Source organism: Coregonus lavaretus, assembly GCF_964263955.1.
Source record: "Coregonus lavaretus genome assembly, chromosome: 1".
NCBI lineage: Eukaryota > Metazoa > Chordata > Actinopteri > Salmoniformes > Salmonidae > Coregonus > Coregonus lavaretus.
The window spans coordinates 52,030,698-52,048,859 of record NC_139988.1 but is presented as its reverse complement, the minus strand read 5'-3'; the positions used below and the strand labels follow the sequence as shown (position 1 = coordinate 52,048,859).

At 42.3% G+C, this 18,162-nt stretch overlaps 1 protein-coding gene across 1 annotated transcript in view; it reads right to left on the bottom strand.

Moving 5' to 3' along the window:
* Positions 1 to 14,451, bottom strand: part of LOC311133451 (extracellular tyrosine-protein kinase PKDCC-like) — a 30,281-nt gene extending 15,830 nt beyond the window's left edge. The window contains exons 1-3 of the mRNA XM_084166933.1: positions 13,413 to 14,451; positions 4,437 to 4,559; positions 3,867 to 4,024 (exon numbers count right to left, since the gene is read on the bottom strand). Coding sequence (XP_084023059.1) covers positions 3,867 to 4,024; positions 4,437 to 4,559; positions 13,413 to 14,213 — 1,082 coding nt within the window. The 5' untranslated portion in view covers positions 14,214 to 14,451. The remainder of the gene's footprint in view (positions 1 to 3,866; positions 4,025 to 4,436; positions 4,560 to 13,412) is intronic.
* Between the last annotated feature and the right edge of the window lie 3,711 nt (positions 14,452 to 18,162).

The following is an 18,162-nucleotide window of genomic DNA, read 5'->3' as shown; positions in this document are numbered from 1 at the left end:
TAAAGAAAAATCTTGAATGAGTAGGTGTGTCCAAACTTTTGACTGGTAGTGTAACTCATAAATTCCTTATGAGCTTAGTTCAGCTGTAGTAACCCAACAGAACCCAAATATAAACAAAGTAAATATTTTTTGAAACACTGTACAGCCTCAAAACATCGTAAAAACTATAAGGTTGATATCATGGATGGTCAGTCCTTTCATCCATAGCTCTGTCTATGAATTTGAGAGTGGTTACATTTCTCCAGCCCCATCCCTCAGCTTTTTACTGAAACAGTGGCGGGGAATTAGCTTTGTTGTTGTTTCAACTGCTGATTGCCCCTGTAAATGCTGGGTCATTTTTTTGATTGATTTGATTGATAGCCATAGGTTTTTAAAGTACCCTAACTATTCTGTCATTCTATTTGACCATACTGCGTATTGTAAATATGCAATACAGGTTTGATTGAATGTATCTATAATTTAGAATTTCCATAAATGTAAATGTAAATGAGCCTGACGTGAAGGTTGACAGACAGACTGGAGGGAGGGTTTGAAGGGGATATGGGTGTGTCTCTCACTGACAGGGGCTGCAGGCCAGGGCCATCAAAGCCTTTGTCAACGCTCACAGGAAATGGTTACAGACCTAAATGGAGCATTTCAAATTCAGTGGGTTTACAGCGCGCCTCCCTAGAGTCTATTAATGCCTCATACGAATTGCAAATGCTCAGAGAAAAAGCATATTTTTCTTTCATTTCACACTCCACATTTCAAGGGAAGGATCTTGGGTGACAAGGGAGGGAGACCTGACGCTTATGTTGTGGGGAAACAAAGGAGCAACCAAAAAACAGCACAGACTGATGCTGCATGAACACACACAGCACAGACTGATGCTGCATGAACAGACACAGCACACACTGATGCTGCATGAACACACACAGCACAGACTGATGCTGCATGAACACACACAGCACAGACTGATGCTGCATGAACACACAGCACACACTGATGCTGCATGAACACACACAGCACACACTGATGCTGCATGAAGACACACAGCACACCCTGATGCTGCATGAACACACACAGCACACACTGATGCTGCATGAACACACACAGCACACACTGATGCTGCATGAACACACACAGCACACACTGATGCTGCATGAACACACACAGCACAGAGTGATGCTGCATGAACACACACAGCACAGACTGATGCTGCATGAACACACAGCACACACTGATGCTGCATGAACATACACAGCACACACTGATGCTGCATGAACACACACAGCACACACTGATGCTGCATGAACACACACAGCACAGAGTGATGCTGCATGAACACACACAGCACAGACTGATGCTGCATGAACACACACAGCACACACTGATGCTGCATGAACACACACAGCACACACTGATGCTGCATAAACACACACAGCACACACTGATGCTGCATGAACACACACAGCACAGACTGATGCTGCATGAACACACACAGCACACACTGATGCAGCATGAACACACACAGCACACACTGATGCTGCATGAACACACACAGCACAGACTGATGCTGCATGAAGGCCCAGGACATCAAAGTGGAAAGTTACCTCAATCTATTTATTTACCAGATGGCTGATGTCAGTGGCGGTCGGTGCCTTTTAAGATGAGCATGTACTTATTTCTATTAGCTACAGCATATTGGATGACTGTTATTCATATTCCATTCAACCAGCTCAACGTAACATCGATAGGTTTAGGCTACTACATGATACTCAAATTTTCCCTATACCCATCATGAGGTTGCTACAACCTATCAGGTTGAGATAAAAATTTGAGTAAGGTGACAGACAGTGACACATTCAATACCACCTTGCATACTCTTGCCTGCATCTAGATGATCTAGGGTGTGTAATGATTTGTCCAAAAGTTGCAAACAAGAGTTTCTATTGGACAAATTCAGGTATGTTTATCCCCGTTTTGTTCTGTTTGCTTCCATTTAAGAAATGTTTTTTCAAAGAAATAGGCGGAATAAATACACCCCTGATCATCCGCAAACGCAGTTCACTTTCATAGAAACCTTTCCACGCCAAACCTTCATAACACTTACAAACACCATCATCACTTTGCTCATTATATAATTCCTTCTTGCATCTACGCACTCTCCTCATCTCACCTTTTCCCTTCGCTTGTGGACTTCAGTGCACAACACAAAAGCTGTCTGTGACCAGGCAAAAAAAAAAATCCAAGCCAAACCTTCATACCATAACCTAACTGCTACACACAGCCTACATCGTTGTCAGCATATTAGCTAACATTATAGTCAACATAGCTACTATAACTAACGCATTAGTAAACTCGCTACAACCGTGCTGTACAGTGTCTAGCAAGCAGTTTAGCAGTTACACCGGCAGGGCCTGGTGGCAATAAATTAATAAAATCAAAAGCTTACCATGACTTGGAAGAGTTCCAGCGTTGGATAGCCATAGCCAGCTAGCTAACATAGCATCACTCTCTGTTTGAGCTGGGTGTTTGAGTAGGCTAAACTAGCTAGCTGCATTCGCTAGCTAAGTAAGTGAAATTGAAAGTGAAAAAATACCAAATATAACTCTCTCTCTCTCTCTCTCTTGCTTCTCCTTCATTTTTGAATAAATTCATTCATTCAAAACTGTTCAACTATTGTCTTTCGCTCTCTTTGAGTCAACTACTCACCACATGTTATGCACTCCAATGCTAGCTAGCTGTAGATTATGCTTTCAGTACTAGATTCATTCTTTGATCCTTTGATTGGGTGGACAACATGTCAGTTCATGCTGCAAGAGCTCTGATAGGTTGGAGGACGTCCTCCGGAAGTTGTCATAATTACTGTGTAAGTCTATGGAAGGGGGTGAAAACCATGAGCCTCCTAGGTTTTGTATTGAAGTCAATGTTCCCAAAGGACGGAAACTAGCTGTCCTCCGGCTATACCATGGTGCTACCCCAGAGAATGCTGTTGAGGCTACTGTAGACCTTCATTGCGAAACAGATTGTTTTAATCAATTATTTGGTGCCGTGAATATATTTAGTATAGTTCTATCTAAAAAGGATAACTTTTTTAATGTTTCACTATTTTTATATTTATCAAATTTACTGAGGAGGATGGTCCTCCCCTTCCTCCTCTGATGAGCCTCCACTGGCTGATGTATTTTGTGTGGCTAACTACACTATGAAGCTCCGTGAGGGAGCTCTGACTTTGGTTAAAGGCCGCCTCTCCATGACAAATACAGTGTTGATTAAGGGATTAAACAAATTATACTTTAGGAGGTCATAGACTAGTGTGATGACATGTAGATAGGCATAGTGTGTAGTGTTATAAATGACAGTGATCACACATCCAAGGACGTGTTGAGCTGTGCATGTGTCAATGGTTACACTGGGAACTCTTTAACTAACTCCCCCATGCCCAATTCCCAACCTGCCCCTAGCCCCTACACCCTAACCCCTACCCCCCAGGCACTTCTACACATCTGAAAGGATTCTATAGATGTAAATTATATTAAAGCTCAAGGCACTTAAGGAAGCCCAAGGCCTATCAGAGGGCATTGTGAAGCTATTACTATGTTTTTTTTATATATATATATCTATCCATTCCTTTTCTGATCCATATGTGCCTATAGCTATAGGTTGATTTGAAATTTGATAACAATCTCAAATTAGATTTCCCACCCTGTATTCATCATCACAAAACATTTGTGTTGAAGGATCTCTCAGTAGAAGAGCTGACTGTCTCAGTGAATCTCCTCCAGTCTTGCCAGTGAGGAAAGGAAGAAAGGGAAAAAGGAAGAAAAGGAAGGAGGGGAGAGAGAGAAAAGAGGAAGAGAGCACTTGCTGGTGATTTCATGCACCGAAGCTCTTTCATCCTCTGTGCGGCAGGCGGGTGGGCACTCCCCAGCCACAGGAAGCAATAGGAAATAATTAGATTGTGGCTCTGTGGTGATAGTGATCGGCAGACCCGGCCCAGAGGCCCCAGCGGCCCAGTGGCACACAGGTCCATGCTACCCAGCTAGGGAGGCAGGAAACTGGGCAAGAGAAGGGCTCTGGCTCTGGAAATACCATCCGCTATACCAGTAGTGTCCCTATAAACCAGGTTAACCAAGCTCATGCTTCAGCCAATTCGCTCTACACTCTGAGACAGCCTGTAATGGGTTTGAGTCACAGGGGGCTCAGTAAGGCCTTAGTATCCACTTATGCATGTGATCCACCCTCAGTCCCTCAGTAAACCCAACCAGCATTCAGCCTATTCTGCTGACTCATACATGTTGCACTCTGTTCAGTGAGAGAGAGAAAATCACAAGACGTTCACAAGATAGTGATAATGTCAATGTAGCATTCGATTAAAACACTGTTGTAAGTAGTGCTTTAAGTGAGGGTCTGTGTTTAAGTGAAATGTGTGTGTGTTGTCCACCAACACTCACCCTGAAGCGTTCCTCCCAGGAGGTCTGCAGTAGTTGGATCATCTCCAGAGGACTTCCCAGCTCTGTGATGGCAGTCACCGTGTCCTGGATGTCATTGCTTTCCTGGTAGCAGTACCCATACAACTGGAGGGGACACAGAGAAACACTGGTTCTTCATCTTATACACACGATATACACTGAGTGTACAAAACATTAGGAACACCTTCCTAATTTTGAGTTGCACCTTGTTTTACCTTCAGAACAGCCTGTCATCGACTCTACAAGGTGTCGAAAGCATTCCACAGGGATGCTGGCCCAAGTTGACTCCAATGCTTCCCACAGTTGTGTCAAGTTTGTTGGATGTCCTTTCGGTGGTGGACCATTCTAGATACACACGGGAAACTGTTGAGCATGAAAAACCCAGCAGCATTGCAGTTCTTGACACACTCAAACCGGTGCACCTGGCACCTACTACTATACCCCGTTCAAAGGTACTTAAATATTTTTTCTTGCCCATTCACCCTCTGAATGGCACACATACACAATCCATGTCTCAATTGTTTCAAGGCTTAAAAATCCTTCTTTAACCTGTTTCCTCCCCTTCATCTACACTGATTGAAGTGGATTTAACAAGTGACATCAATAAGGGAGCATAGCTTCACCTGGATTCACCTGATCAGTCTATGTCATCATGAAAAGAGAAGGTGTTCATAATGTTTTGTACACTGTGTAAATCTGAGCGGTCAATGACAAACAATCTCAATCAGAAGATTGAATTACTGTTGTTGGTTGCATGCATTCTGATGTTTTTAAATGAAAATGCAATGAGACATGCGAGAGCGTTGGCACTCATTAATGTTTATTTGGGTCGATTGTAGTAGTTTACTCTCCTCTTTGTTACTATGGTAAGTGCCTCCTAGAGATGCTGGTCCTTTGCTTGCAGAAACATTTGTGTAAGATAATTTGTGCCAGAAGAACTAGTTAAAATAAGTGGGCATGAAATTAAATCTAAAAGCATAACAACCAATATCGCTGTCAACCATACCACCAGGGAAAACACTGACTATGCAAAACAGAGAAGGTGGCATTGCATGTTGTTTTTAGGTTAATAAAGGCTTTACAAGTTAATAATGTGAGAATGTAGCATGTCCGAGAGTAAAGTAGTAGAGGCTTCATACTCTCTGAGGCTGACTACTGTTTGTCAGCAGTTTGGGTGTGTCTGTGAAGAGTGATGCAGAGACATTTATAGCAGTGGTGTGTGATGGGAAATGTGAGGTGCCCAGTGGGTGCCAACCTTGTGGGAGGAGAGGAGGGGCCTGTGGGCAAGGCTGGCAGAGTGCCCCCTCACCCCACCACTGGGTGCGGCATGAGAAACACATGAAGAAGACTGCACTTATAGAGCTTTAATCAGGCCTTCAGGATAAGTTCAATTCAACATGTTCCTTGTGCAGTGAGAATGCATGTATGAATTGAGTTCAGTTGAGTTGAGTTTTCGAGTGTTGTATAGTCGCTTTATTTCTCTCTGTAAAAATTGTTCTGTTGAGTACGTGAATCCAAAGCGCATTTTTGCAGCAAAAGAATAATGTTTTTTTTTTTATATAGGGTCATCAATACAGAACTAACACCTTTTTTTGGAGTAAGTGTGCATCATTAGTGTGTGTGTGTGTGTGTGTGTGTGTGTGTGTGTGTGTGTGTGTGTGTGTGTGTGTGTGTGTGTGTGTGTGTGTGTGTGTGTGTGCGTGCGGACGCGTGCATGTGTGTGAGATTGCCCTTGGCAATGCCAGAGAAGCTTTCCCAGGGGTGGGAGTGTACGGAAAGTTTTGTTATCTGAGATTGAATTCACAGTAATGACTATTATCATCACACACCATCTCCAGGTTGTGTGTATGCACCATGTCTGCAGCCAGTGCTGCAGTTGTTGGTATTGTGTGCAGCGGAGGCATTTTTGTGCGAACACGACTGCATCAGGGCAGTGTTTTCCCTCCATGGCAGACTAGACTCATCGGCAGCTAAGGCTGCTGGGGAGTGAGATAGCAGCTGTACGCATGCTGGGGCAGTGTTTGTGTTTGCTCTGAATCTGGTGCCATTTTGTCTGACTGGGGTTCAGAGGTCACTCACCTCGGTGGTTTGTTAATGTCTTTTTACTGAGAAAGGCATGACATCATTTAAATGTTTCAGAGAAATGTTTATCTGTGCAAATGTATTTATATATTTTAGCAACAGGATTCTGAACAGTTCTGTTGTGAGTTCTGTTGTGAGTGTTGTTCTGAGTTCAGAATCTATGGTGCTATTCTGAGTTCAGGTTTTGATATGTCTCTGTTTCGTCTGGACATAGAGGTTTATCTAAGTGCATCTTTGGATGGGTGTATATAGAGTATGAGAGAGCGTGGCCTTAGTGTAAAGGCTGAGAAACTCTGAGGTGAGGTAAGTGTGAAAAGGCAGGCACATTAGGAACCAAGCCTAGTAGGCCAATCCCCTGGCAGTTCACCCCTTTCCTGGCCAGAGGCAGGAGTGAGTCAGCATGCCATAGCACGGCATGGCCTCACCAGGAACAGAGAGGGGACAGAAGGCCAGGGCCACAGACACAACTGGCCAGTTGGCTGTACACACAAGAAGTGAGTTGAAGGAAGGAAGGTCTCTCTATTCTTACTAAACTAAATGTAGGGTAGTGGGAATGTGCATTTCAACTGAGACCGGTTAATAATGCTGAGAGTTGAAGATGGACAAAGAGAATGAATCCATGCAGGTTCTGCTTGAGGTGAGGCCGGGTAGCCGGGTGGCAGTCAGAGTGAGATGGGTATAGCAGCCAAGAGGGGCTGCTGATGCTGGAACAGTTGCCCTGCTCGAGAAGCAGACGAAATAGTCAAGAACATATGCTATGCGCGTCATAATATGCCAACGCACCAGTGCTCCACAAAAGCATTTCTGTGTGGGACATTATTAATGTGTAAATAAACGCGGGGGTCGGCAGGGTAGTTAACCCAGTCACCACACTCTCTTTAACGAAGGCCTCCTGGCCCCCGATCAAACCGGCCCCGGGGTGGACATGTTTGTCCAGAGATGAAATCCCCAGCATCTGCCAGAGCCCAGAGCACACTGCTGCTCTTCTGTTGGACAGGGTCACAGCAGGACTGAGTGTCAGTCAAACAAGAACACCTCTATCATACCAACCAGATTCTCTCTGGATCACTGCTATGGACTGGGTGGGGACTTACTGTAAGCCCAGAGGAGGTAAGCCCAATAAAAAAGTAGAGCTTTTAATTTCACTCACAAATCAGGTATTAAGTAACATACTTTGAACTATTATTCATGAAATTTTATGAAATGCATGTTTGAAGTGAATTCATGTACAGTGTATGGGTTTAACTTAGTGCTCCTGTGTGTAAGCATGTGTGTGTGTGTGTGTGTGTGTGTGTGTGTGTGTGCGTGCGTGCGTGCGTGCGTGCGTGCGTGCGTGTCCGTTGTGTGTGTGTATCGAATGACATTAATGGTTGAATTTGGTATGCCTTGTTTTAATCAGACACTTGGACCAAGTGCAACTGGCAGAAAACCCTCTGTCATTTTCCTTTTCCATGTGAATTGATCCTAGTACATTAGATGGATTTGAGTCTCATAATGCATTAAATAGAGGAGGGTGAAATTGTTTAAACCGTAAGTTTGGGTGCATAAAGGGGTTTAAAAGTTTTGAGTTTCGATGATTACACACTCCGTTTATTACATAGTCTGGGAGCGAGCGTTCAGGTAGAAAAATATGTATGACTGCTAACTTAGTGCTTTTTGGATGACTGTAAAATGTACAGAATTATTGTTTTTGCTGAATTTGGTGCCTTACATCTCAACGAAATAGGGAAGGAAGCATATGGAAACAGAAACAAGTTTGTTGAGTTAGAACTCTCATCAACTTGTTTTCTCCAACCGCTCAGTAAAATAAACAACATTTCAAACTGTGTCGGGGGAGAGGGCTGCACACAAGTTTTGCAGAAATAATTTACTCCAATACTCTGGAGTGATATTCATCTTCTCATTTCCTCCTTAAACACATCACAGGGTTTCTCCAGGCTCAAATCAATACCAACCTGACATTCAGATTACCAGTTAACAGGAGCTGAGCATGTTCTCAGAGTGAAATAAAAGGAAGAAGTTACAGAGCTTTAACTAATGCAAATGATGTGGGAGACTCGCTGGCCCTATCAAATAATGTTTCACAAAAATCTAACTTTATCCGATCAAATAATTGTTAATGTTTTTCTATTAAAACTGGGATTTTTTATGTTCTGTGAGCACATGCACAACAGCCCATATTCAACTTCAAAATGGTACTTTCCTTGACTTTCTTTATCTATTACTTAGAAGTGATGACATGCATGTATTGTATATTCTTGGAAAGTTTCAGAGCAAGAAGAGCAGCAGAAATGACCTATGTTTATGTGGTGAGGGCCTGGGGTTCTGGGGGTCATGAGGGCACCCTTCTCTCCCTGCAGAGTGTGGGGGCTGCAGAGCCCCAATAGACCCAGGGTAGGGGTTGATCAGAAACAGGGCTGAGGGCTTAGAGAGGCAGGGCAGGCCTGGGACCACATTTCTCTGGCATTCTCTTTTTCCCCCCAGCTTCCTTCCCGTGGAAGTCGGAGGTTAAAGTGTTAACCCTGGCTTAATTGCAACTCTGTCTCCAGTCCCCTCATCGTCAAACTGACCCCAAGGCCCACAGACACCCAGCTTTCACATTAACACAACCTGGTTACTGATTCTCCAACTAATGGAGGAGATCTACTGAGCAGGCCCTGGGGGAGAGAGGGAGAGGCTGGCAGAATGACACGCTTGTGTAAACATCATCCAACTCCACAGCCAGAAACAGGCCCAGACTCCAGCAGCAGCCCAGAGGTCCCACCACTCTCAGATCATCTGTATCCACCACATACACTTTCTCTGAAGGGTGACCCTTAACCTTCCACGTCCCTCTCATTTTACATTAATGTCATTATGTAGACACTCTTATCCAGAGGGACTTACAGAAGTGAGTGCATACATGTTCATACTTTTTTTTTCATACTGGTCCGCCGTGGGAATCGAACCCACAACCATGGTGTTGCAAGCGTCATGCTCTACCAACTGAGCCACATTCCCTCCATCCCACACACAGTCAGCCCCCAAGCAGGCAAGCAGCCCCTCTTGTTATCTCCTTCACTGATCAGCTCAAATTCATATTGTTCACACTCGTTCTAACATGGATGAGGGCAGAGAAAGGTGGACCGCGCCTGCCGTGCGTGCTGGTGTGAAAACATGTGTCCACAATCCACCTCGACCTCTCAGTCAGTCGCCCACTTCTCCTCTTCTCTCCACAGGAGCGTACCCCATCTATCCTGGACAAGCAGTATCAGTCAACATGGCTATTGACACCAAAAGTGTGCTGAGTTAGGAGAACAGTGATGAACTGCTTTGGTTTCTACCTCTGACTCCATTTGTGGTAGTTTAAGGGGTGACTGTCCAATAAGATCCCACTCTCTCCAGTGAGAGAGCACGGGCCTCTGTCGCTCCTCTCATGCTGAGGGACTTGCCAGAGGCAGACACTAACCAGACAGTGTGCTGTTGACTGTGTTGCCAGGACAGAGCCAGACTTCATCACTCTAACAGGATATATTAGATCAGCAGAGCTGGACATGAAATACTCTTTGGGATGCTAAACATACTAAAACGTTTACTTGCAATCAACCAGTTGTTACTTTGCACAATTTTTGGGTAAATGATGCATTGATGTCAATGGGAGATTTACGTGAAAAATATTGTTATACATACAGATCTCAAGTTATGATTCTAGTAAGTCAAATTAATATCGACCTAAGCCAGCTAAAATAAACATTTGTTTTAGTAATGGAGATATTGCTGTAATTCAGTTTTAAAGTGAATATATTGTTTGTTCTTGTGATTTATTCTTTCTATGGCTAGTGGAGCATGTCAGTAAACTTTACCCTAGAAGTCTTTCAGGCATTTTTCCTGGTGCACAAAAAAAGTGCATGTATTAGCCTTAAGGCCGGTGTGCTCATGTTCATAGAGGAATGAAAAAGAAATAATATTTTCCCTATGATTAGAGAGAGAAATTCCATACCATTTCCAGTTTATGTTAACATTTTCTAAAGCAATTCCTGTAATCCCTCAATGTAGCTTCCATGCCAGAAAATGAATTTTGTTCGTTTTTATGTTTATCCTGAAATAAATCATCTTGGTATTATTCGCTTATGACAACGATGATAGAGTGGAATAGCCAAAGTGCACTTTCCAGTCACACAAATGCTAGCGTGTACGTGTGTATAGGCCGTGTGTGTGTGTGTGTGTGTGTGTGTGTGTGTGTGTGTGTGTGTGTGTGTGTGTGTGTGTGTGTGTGTGTGTGTGTGTGTGTGTGTGTGTGTGTGTGTGTGTGTGTGTGTGTGTGTGTGTGTGTTACACCGTGATGGACAGAGAAGTCTGAGTGGACACACAAACCAAGATTCCAGTATTACAAAAAAAAACAAATAAATAAAAATAAAAACACACTCCAGTGCTACAGTCAATATTCATGTAAATCTGTACCTATCACAACATGGACTAGTAAGTGAGCGATGAGAGATGGACCGCTACTATATTGGGCTCTACTCCCCCCTGTCTCCACAACAGAACTTCTATAACGAAAATAAATTCCTATTGATGAATAAACCAAGTAAAACATTAGAAACAGTCCAAATGTATTAACATGCTGTAGTAACATGTAGTCCCCTTTTCAATGCAGTTTTCAAAAAAAATAATTCTGGTTAAAGTTATAGCTTGGCCATCAAATTTAAGGAGAGTTTTGAGATGAGTTAATAATGTGAACTATCCCAATTATTGAATGTAAATCAATTGAAAGACACCCAGTTAGTTATACATTTTAAGTCATAGATTAAAATAAGTTACAAAATGTGGCATAGGCCTAACTCCTCATAGCCTTACTAAAGTCTATACATGTCAACAACAACAAAAAATGATTTCTATATTAATGTTGTATTTTAATTCAAGGTTAATGTGGGTTTAACATTGTTTGACAATTATATGTGCTTTACAATAATACAAATTTTATAAGGGTGTGATATTTGTTTTCTTATGTGGAATTTAAATCTTGATAATAATGTAAACTAACTCTAAATTGTCATACTGGGTAAATAACTTTATTATGGGCCAGATATTCCCTTATATCCTAGGCTAGGGTATTGTTCTTAAAATGTTTCTACATTCACCATGTAATCAAAAAGATAAAGGCTGATAGAAGTGATTCAAAATATGTATGACACATTTGGCTTTAACAGATAACTTCCAGTTCGAATGTGCTAACAAAATACTTATGTACAGCAATTCTGATCAAAAGATCACAAACTTATAATATTGTCCTGAAAATGATTTTAGGGAGCATAATTGATTACGTATATTGTATTTTAATAAATGTTCTGTATAGACTATTTGGCTACTGTCTTGGTTCTGTTGTACCATCCTATAAAACAGTAGGTCTATCTTGAAAACATGCCACTTTTTACTTGGTTAAAGTGCAACTATTTGTTTTACCTTAAATTAGCCTACCTAATTTTTATTAGGTTATAATAACCACCCTACACTTTATTTCAAAACAAAACGGCACGTTTTTCTCTGGTTTGATGGCTATTTATCTATGCATCCAGCAACAGTTGCAATGAAGTCATGAAATGCCCTCAACGACGTCATTTGGATTGCTGTTGTTTGGATATTTTAATTGGGCCTCGTGCGGTGCATATTACAGTAAAGCACAGATTTAGGACTATATGCTGTAGCCTAGAAATGCCACTGTGACCAGTACCTCAAGGCCATATATGTTTTCTCAAGCAGTAGCCTAACATGTGAAACATTAGAAGAACGTTCTTCAAATATAGGCCCTATATTGGAAAATGTGACATGCGTCAGTATAGGCTTGCAACTGTTGTTCTTATGCATAGATCTAGGGATACGTGTACAGGCATAACCATTTGTAGACCTACATTGTTGGCCTATATGGATTATAAATGCTTTATTAGTGTGGATATTGATAAGGCCATTTGCCCTAGGCTACTTCCTCCGTCTGAATTGTAAAATCGTCCTTTACGCATGCATGCATTTATTTTGGTGACGTTATAGACAAGCTGCTTAAAGACGAGCTGTTGATATAACGTAATTAAAATGCCTTCTTTCTTTTTTACAAAAATGTATTATGATTTACCCGCGTATCGGTAGGCTACGCCACAGCTGTTGTGTAAATGCAAATAAATACAAGGTAGAATGCTGCGAAGCCTCGGGCGTCTCACCGCTCACCGGCTCATGCACCATGCAGATCCAGCAAACCGCAGATCAGCTTAAAATCGACAGGGTAACAATGAAGCGATGGCGCTCATTCAACTATAAACTATTAATCAGCCACTAAAAGGACAGCACATCATCCAAATAGCACTATTAATAATAGGCCAACCATTCACTTATTTCATACTGGCTATTTTCTTTTCACTGCACTCTGGTCTGATTTCTCAAGGAATCTCGTGGAAATGGAATACACACCAATTTCCAAAGTGTTCAACCCATGTGTCACTTTTGACACGCTGAGAGTAGAATTAATGTAAAGTTTCACATCTATGGTTATTCAGTCATTAGGGAAATAATGATTCATGGTTCGCTGTTGGTATAAGGCAAAATGGCAATTCACTTCGATACTGCTAAAGAGCACAAATTGGGTTAAATTTGAAGTAAAACTTAAATGATTTAAAGGGCCACTGCTACAAGTTATAACTAAATTAATGGATTTCCGATAAAGGCCTTTAGGCAATAGACAATAAAAACACAAGGATATGCTACATCTTAAATAGGCCTATGTGTGATACTTGGCCTATAGCTCAATAAATAATTGTGCAACAGAAATGGCTAGAAGACACCGATCTATAATATAAACAATTGTAATCATTCGTCATCAATTTGTTAGCTAGCCTAGATATAGATTACCTTTAGAATGTTGGGGTGCTGTAGCCTTTCCATCAGCGTCATTTCTTTCACTATTTTGAAGGACGCCAGTGTGTAGCAGTCTCCAGGTGATCCATATTTCTTTACGCAATTTTCCATATCGTGTCCCCCGAAATCCACCGATTTCAGAGCCACGGACAAGCTGTTGTTGAGAGACGCCTTGTAGACAGCCTTTGTGTAGCCTGAGCCGAGGTACTGAACATTGGTCACGTTGTCTATGCTGCTGCAGCCAAGCATCAGTGTACCGTTAATGCTCCTCAAATTCATAGTGAAATCTTTCCGTGATGCTGTGTGCATGTATGTGGATGGTTTAAGTCGATTTTGAAAATGCGTCTGTCGGTTATCGGTTCGCTCAATGACTTTGATAGTGTCCCAATTGTCCCCTGGCTCTGAATCCATGAGCCTCCGTCTCTCCAGCGGGCGGACTGGGTCTCCGGTGCCAGACCCATGTGCTTGGCGCCGACGGTACCGCACAACCTCATCAAATCTTTCTCGTATCTGCAGCAAAAGGTCCTGGTGATGCCTGCTTCCTGCGGCAGGTTTACTATTGGACTCGGCCACAACTTCAGTGACTGACTCGCCGACTTGAAGCTGTGAATCGTCTGTAACCTGCTGCTGTTTTTCGTGGTAGTACCGATGTACTCTATGGTCGTGGTTCTGATGGTGCTCAAACCCTGGTATATACAGCAAATTCATCAGTGTACCAAGGAAGAAGGCAAGGCAGAAGCCTGCCGCAACCACAATCTTTCTGCGCTTCATTGTAACCAGTTTTATTAATAACATAAAATATATTTGTCTGTCTTCGCCTCCAGCCCCCGCCTAGCAGTCTACCACCTCTGTAGCGATGCCCAGAGTCCACAGTTCTATCGTGCGCGTCAGAACTTAATGGTATACCGATCCTCGAACGATGCCGAATGCGCTATGATCACGTCTTCATCTTGACTATGATTTATGCAGCCAAGCAGGCTTAAGATCCTCCCCATATAAGGTTGATCATGGTGATACACTTGCCTTCACAGACTGCAAAGCCCACCACTTATGCGCGCATCAGGCAGGGGTCCTCTCTCGTAGCCTAGTAGAAGCCCCCCTGAGCGACTAAACAACGGTGACGCCACTGTGATTGACAGCATACGTATATCATGCACTGTAGTTCTCCAGGCAGTGCATTTCTCATTAGGGTACGTTTTACACAGAAAATCTTAAAACCACACTACCCATTGTGCAATGTGAAAAATCCAGACACTGGACACTGAGTTCCAACAAACCAGCAGCTGTGGGGCGGTGTTTGAGGTTTCTTCGAACTGCCGTTTCGAGTAATGGCACGCGCAAAAGCTGCCCACTGAAGCGAGTGATGAAAGCGCATAAATTGATTGATGGACGTTAATAATAATGTCTACTATAGCTCTTGATGGATTAATATTTTTTTAATTCAATTTTTGAATGGCTTATATGTGTTTTAAATATAGGCTTAATTTAATGTTTGCAAAGCCTTTCTAATAGGGGCCTACGCCTCAATATTTGCCAATAGGTTATGTCATCCATATTATAAATTGTTACCTATCGAGTACATTTTCTGCTGATGGTCAATTGTTACACAACATGAAAAGTAGGTAAGTTGAAATGTTTCCAATGAATAATGAGCATTGCTTTATAAGAGACAACTAAACATTAGAACACAATGTTTTTTAGCAAGTATTGCATTTAGCTAACACTTTTGGATTGTTTTAATCTACAACCTCGGTTTTAAATTGATAGAGAAGTCCAGGCTCCTTGCAGGCTGATGTTCTGCGAGCCCCTCTGTTACTTGGGGAAAAAATCTGTATAATTACGTCTCTGGGGTCGGAGAAGTAAAACTCTAAATTAAAAGCAGACATTACAAAAAAAGGAGTATAAATAATCAAATAATAGGCTCCAATAAGGCTTTGTTAAACTCGGCTGAGATAAGCATTCCTCGAATGGAATCTCATGTTAGCCAGCACCCCCGCCCTCCTAAATAAATCCCGTGGTGTTTGTCTACTGTAAATACACTGTAGCAGTGCCAGCGACGTTAAAAAATGAGCCAGCACCATCACGACCCCTTTTTAGTGGGCCCAAACAGAGAGTTCACCCTGGGGTCTCGCTCTCTATTGTGGTAAACGATGATGAACTTTAAAATAATGTTATTAATAATGCCCTCATTTTTTTTATCGGATTACTTTAATGACAAAATAGTTATTTCTGGTGTTGCAGAGACAAAACCGAGCAGCCTCCGTGGTTTCATTAGGCCCCAAAAATCAGCAGGATGACGCGGCGAGACCGGTCTGAGCCCTGCTGGGGCTCCGGATAGTGTAGACCTGAATGCTAGTGACACGTCTATCCATCAAACCCACATTACCATGCTGTTAGCAACTAATTAACACATACAATCAACCTGGAAACTGAACAAACAAAGCCGAGACAGCGGGGCGCAGCCGCACGGGGGGGGGGGGGGGGGGGGTTTCCTCACACTCACACTCCTTTTTATAGCTTTGGTTGATATATATTAGTCTCGGTTTAAATAGGTCAGTAAATATTATTATATTACATAATATTATATTATACTATATTAGCCTATATTATATATTAGGAACAATTGGGCCTTTTTGACAGATTGGTAAGGACCATTTTGGATGGAACTGCAGTGGAGCTGAAGCATTATAGTAACTACCTATACAACTGTATCCCACACCAAATTGTATCATATATGGAATTGTTATTGTCACTTAAAGACTGTTTTATGTCCAAAAGTGGCATGGGTGTAGAGAAGCTTAGCTTAGGATGATGATAATTATACATTGTGACAATAATAGTGATTTATAATAATAATAATCAAATAATTAACAATTTGTATATTTGGCGTTTCTTTTTCTTTACTTTTACACACAGTGATTGCATTCAATCATTGTTATCTGGTAATATACATGGCTCATTAGAGAATGATTGGTTACACTTATCTAGGCCTATTTAGCAAAGTCATCCTTACATTGTGATGTAAATACATATTAGTTAATATTTAGGCCTACTATTGCAGTCCAACTGTCAACAAGTTTTGACTTGCGCAAGATAGCCTAATCACCATAACGCACAGACACAAAACGCATACAATTCATTTTTGAGTAACAGGAGTGATGTGTAAGTGTAAGGAAATTGTATTTTCCTCATCAGTCGTGCAGTTGTTGCTGTAGTATTTCTGATTCCTTACTACAAGGGTGGAGAGGGCATTTATTTGAATGGCCTAGTTTGGGGCGTAGGCCTACAGCTCTGCGGGTGGGGAGGCTCAGTGCGCCTCAGGGGAGCTACCACGCATTAATCCCACTTAAATAACTTCATTTTCTTGAGGATTTCTGGGGACAATAGCCAAACATAGTATTCTTATAACCACTGTGCTGCGGGGCCTAACCTTTAAGGTTTCCATTTAACCGGCCGTTTACATGAGAATCCTCGCAGAGGGAGTGGTGTTTGGCTGGCTCGGGGGGGGGTGGGGGGGGTGGGGGGGGGGGGGGGGGGGGGTGACGGATTAGGCTGCTGCAGTGCAGGAATGTTTAGCCTTTGCTGTCCCTTTGTGATTGGCGCAACCTATGGCTGCATGTGACTGAGCTAATCCTTTTACGTTCTATTTTCTGAGGGTGATAATTATAGCCTACGCATTGGTTACTGTAAGCCACGCATTAATTAAAATGGTTGACCATTCATTGTGTGCTTAAGTAGGCCTATGTCACCCGAAGTAATGGCATGTGTCAATCAAGTTTGAGCCGAAAATAATGATCAGCAACCTGCAAATGTGAATGCCATGGAGAGGTCTAAATATGTCAATGAATGTGAAATATTACTTTTGTCAATTTTGTTGCAAGGACCCAAAGGCCAAAAATAAATTAGCTAGTTTCTTGGATAAGGCATTTTAGCCAGAGTCATTTCTGAATCAGAACTTCAATGTACAGTGGAGTCAGTCAACTGGAGCTGTTTTTAATCAATATAATTAATTTCTGAACAGTGTCTTGAGGTTGTATCTATTCAATTTGCTGTGTGTTGTATTCATGGTTTTGATTTTAGAAATGCACTGTACATGTATTTAATTTCCTACTTTGGTGCCAAGCTTTTTTATGGTCCGTTTAAGTTGAAACTGACTCCATTTCCATCTGGACCTTTAGTCAGGAGGTTTGTATGGTTTTCTTCTTCCTGTCCTCCTGCTGGCTGCTGTAGAAAAGTGGAGTAAACCCATATCAGTGTCTGAGACAAGAGAGCTTTCTCTACTCCATAAGAGTTATGTTTTTAGAGATTAACTTCTGGTCCTGTTTAGTGGAGAAATGAGGAAGCTGGCAAGAAAGAGAGAAAGGAGGAGAGAGAGAAAGACTGGAGGAAGGCCTGTGCCGCCCACCAACACTCAGTCACACTCTGTGAGTTTATGAGCCTCAGACTATGTGTGAATGTGACCTTGAAACAAGCATGCGCTTTGGTTGGAGCCATTAGGAAACGTGTCAGTGGATCAGGCCCGGGCCACGGCGTGTGTGCGTGTGCACGCGCGTGTGTGTGTGTCTGTGTGTGTGTGTTTATGCATGCCGCTCATTACCAACAACCCTGGGTATCAGTCAGATGTTAAATGCAATGCAGGTGATGGCAGACACTTATCTCAGTAAGACAGTGCAAATGTGTGTGTTTAATAAACAGAGCTACTCCCCAGGAGCTACCCCACTATCTGCCATGGGGGTTAGATACA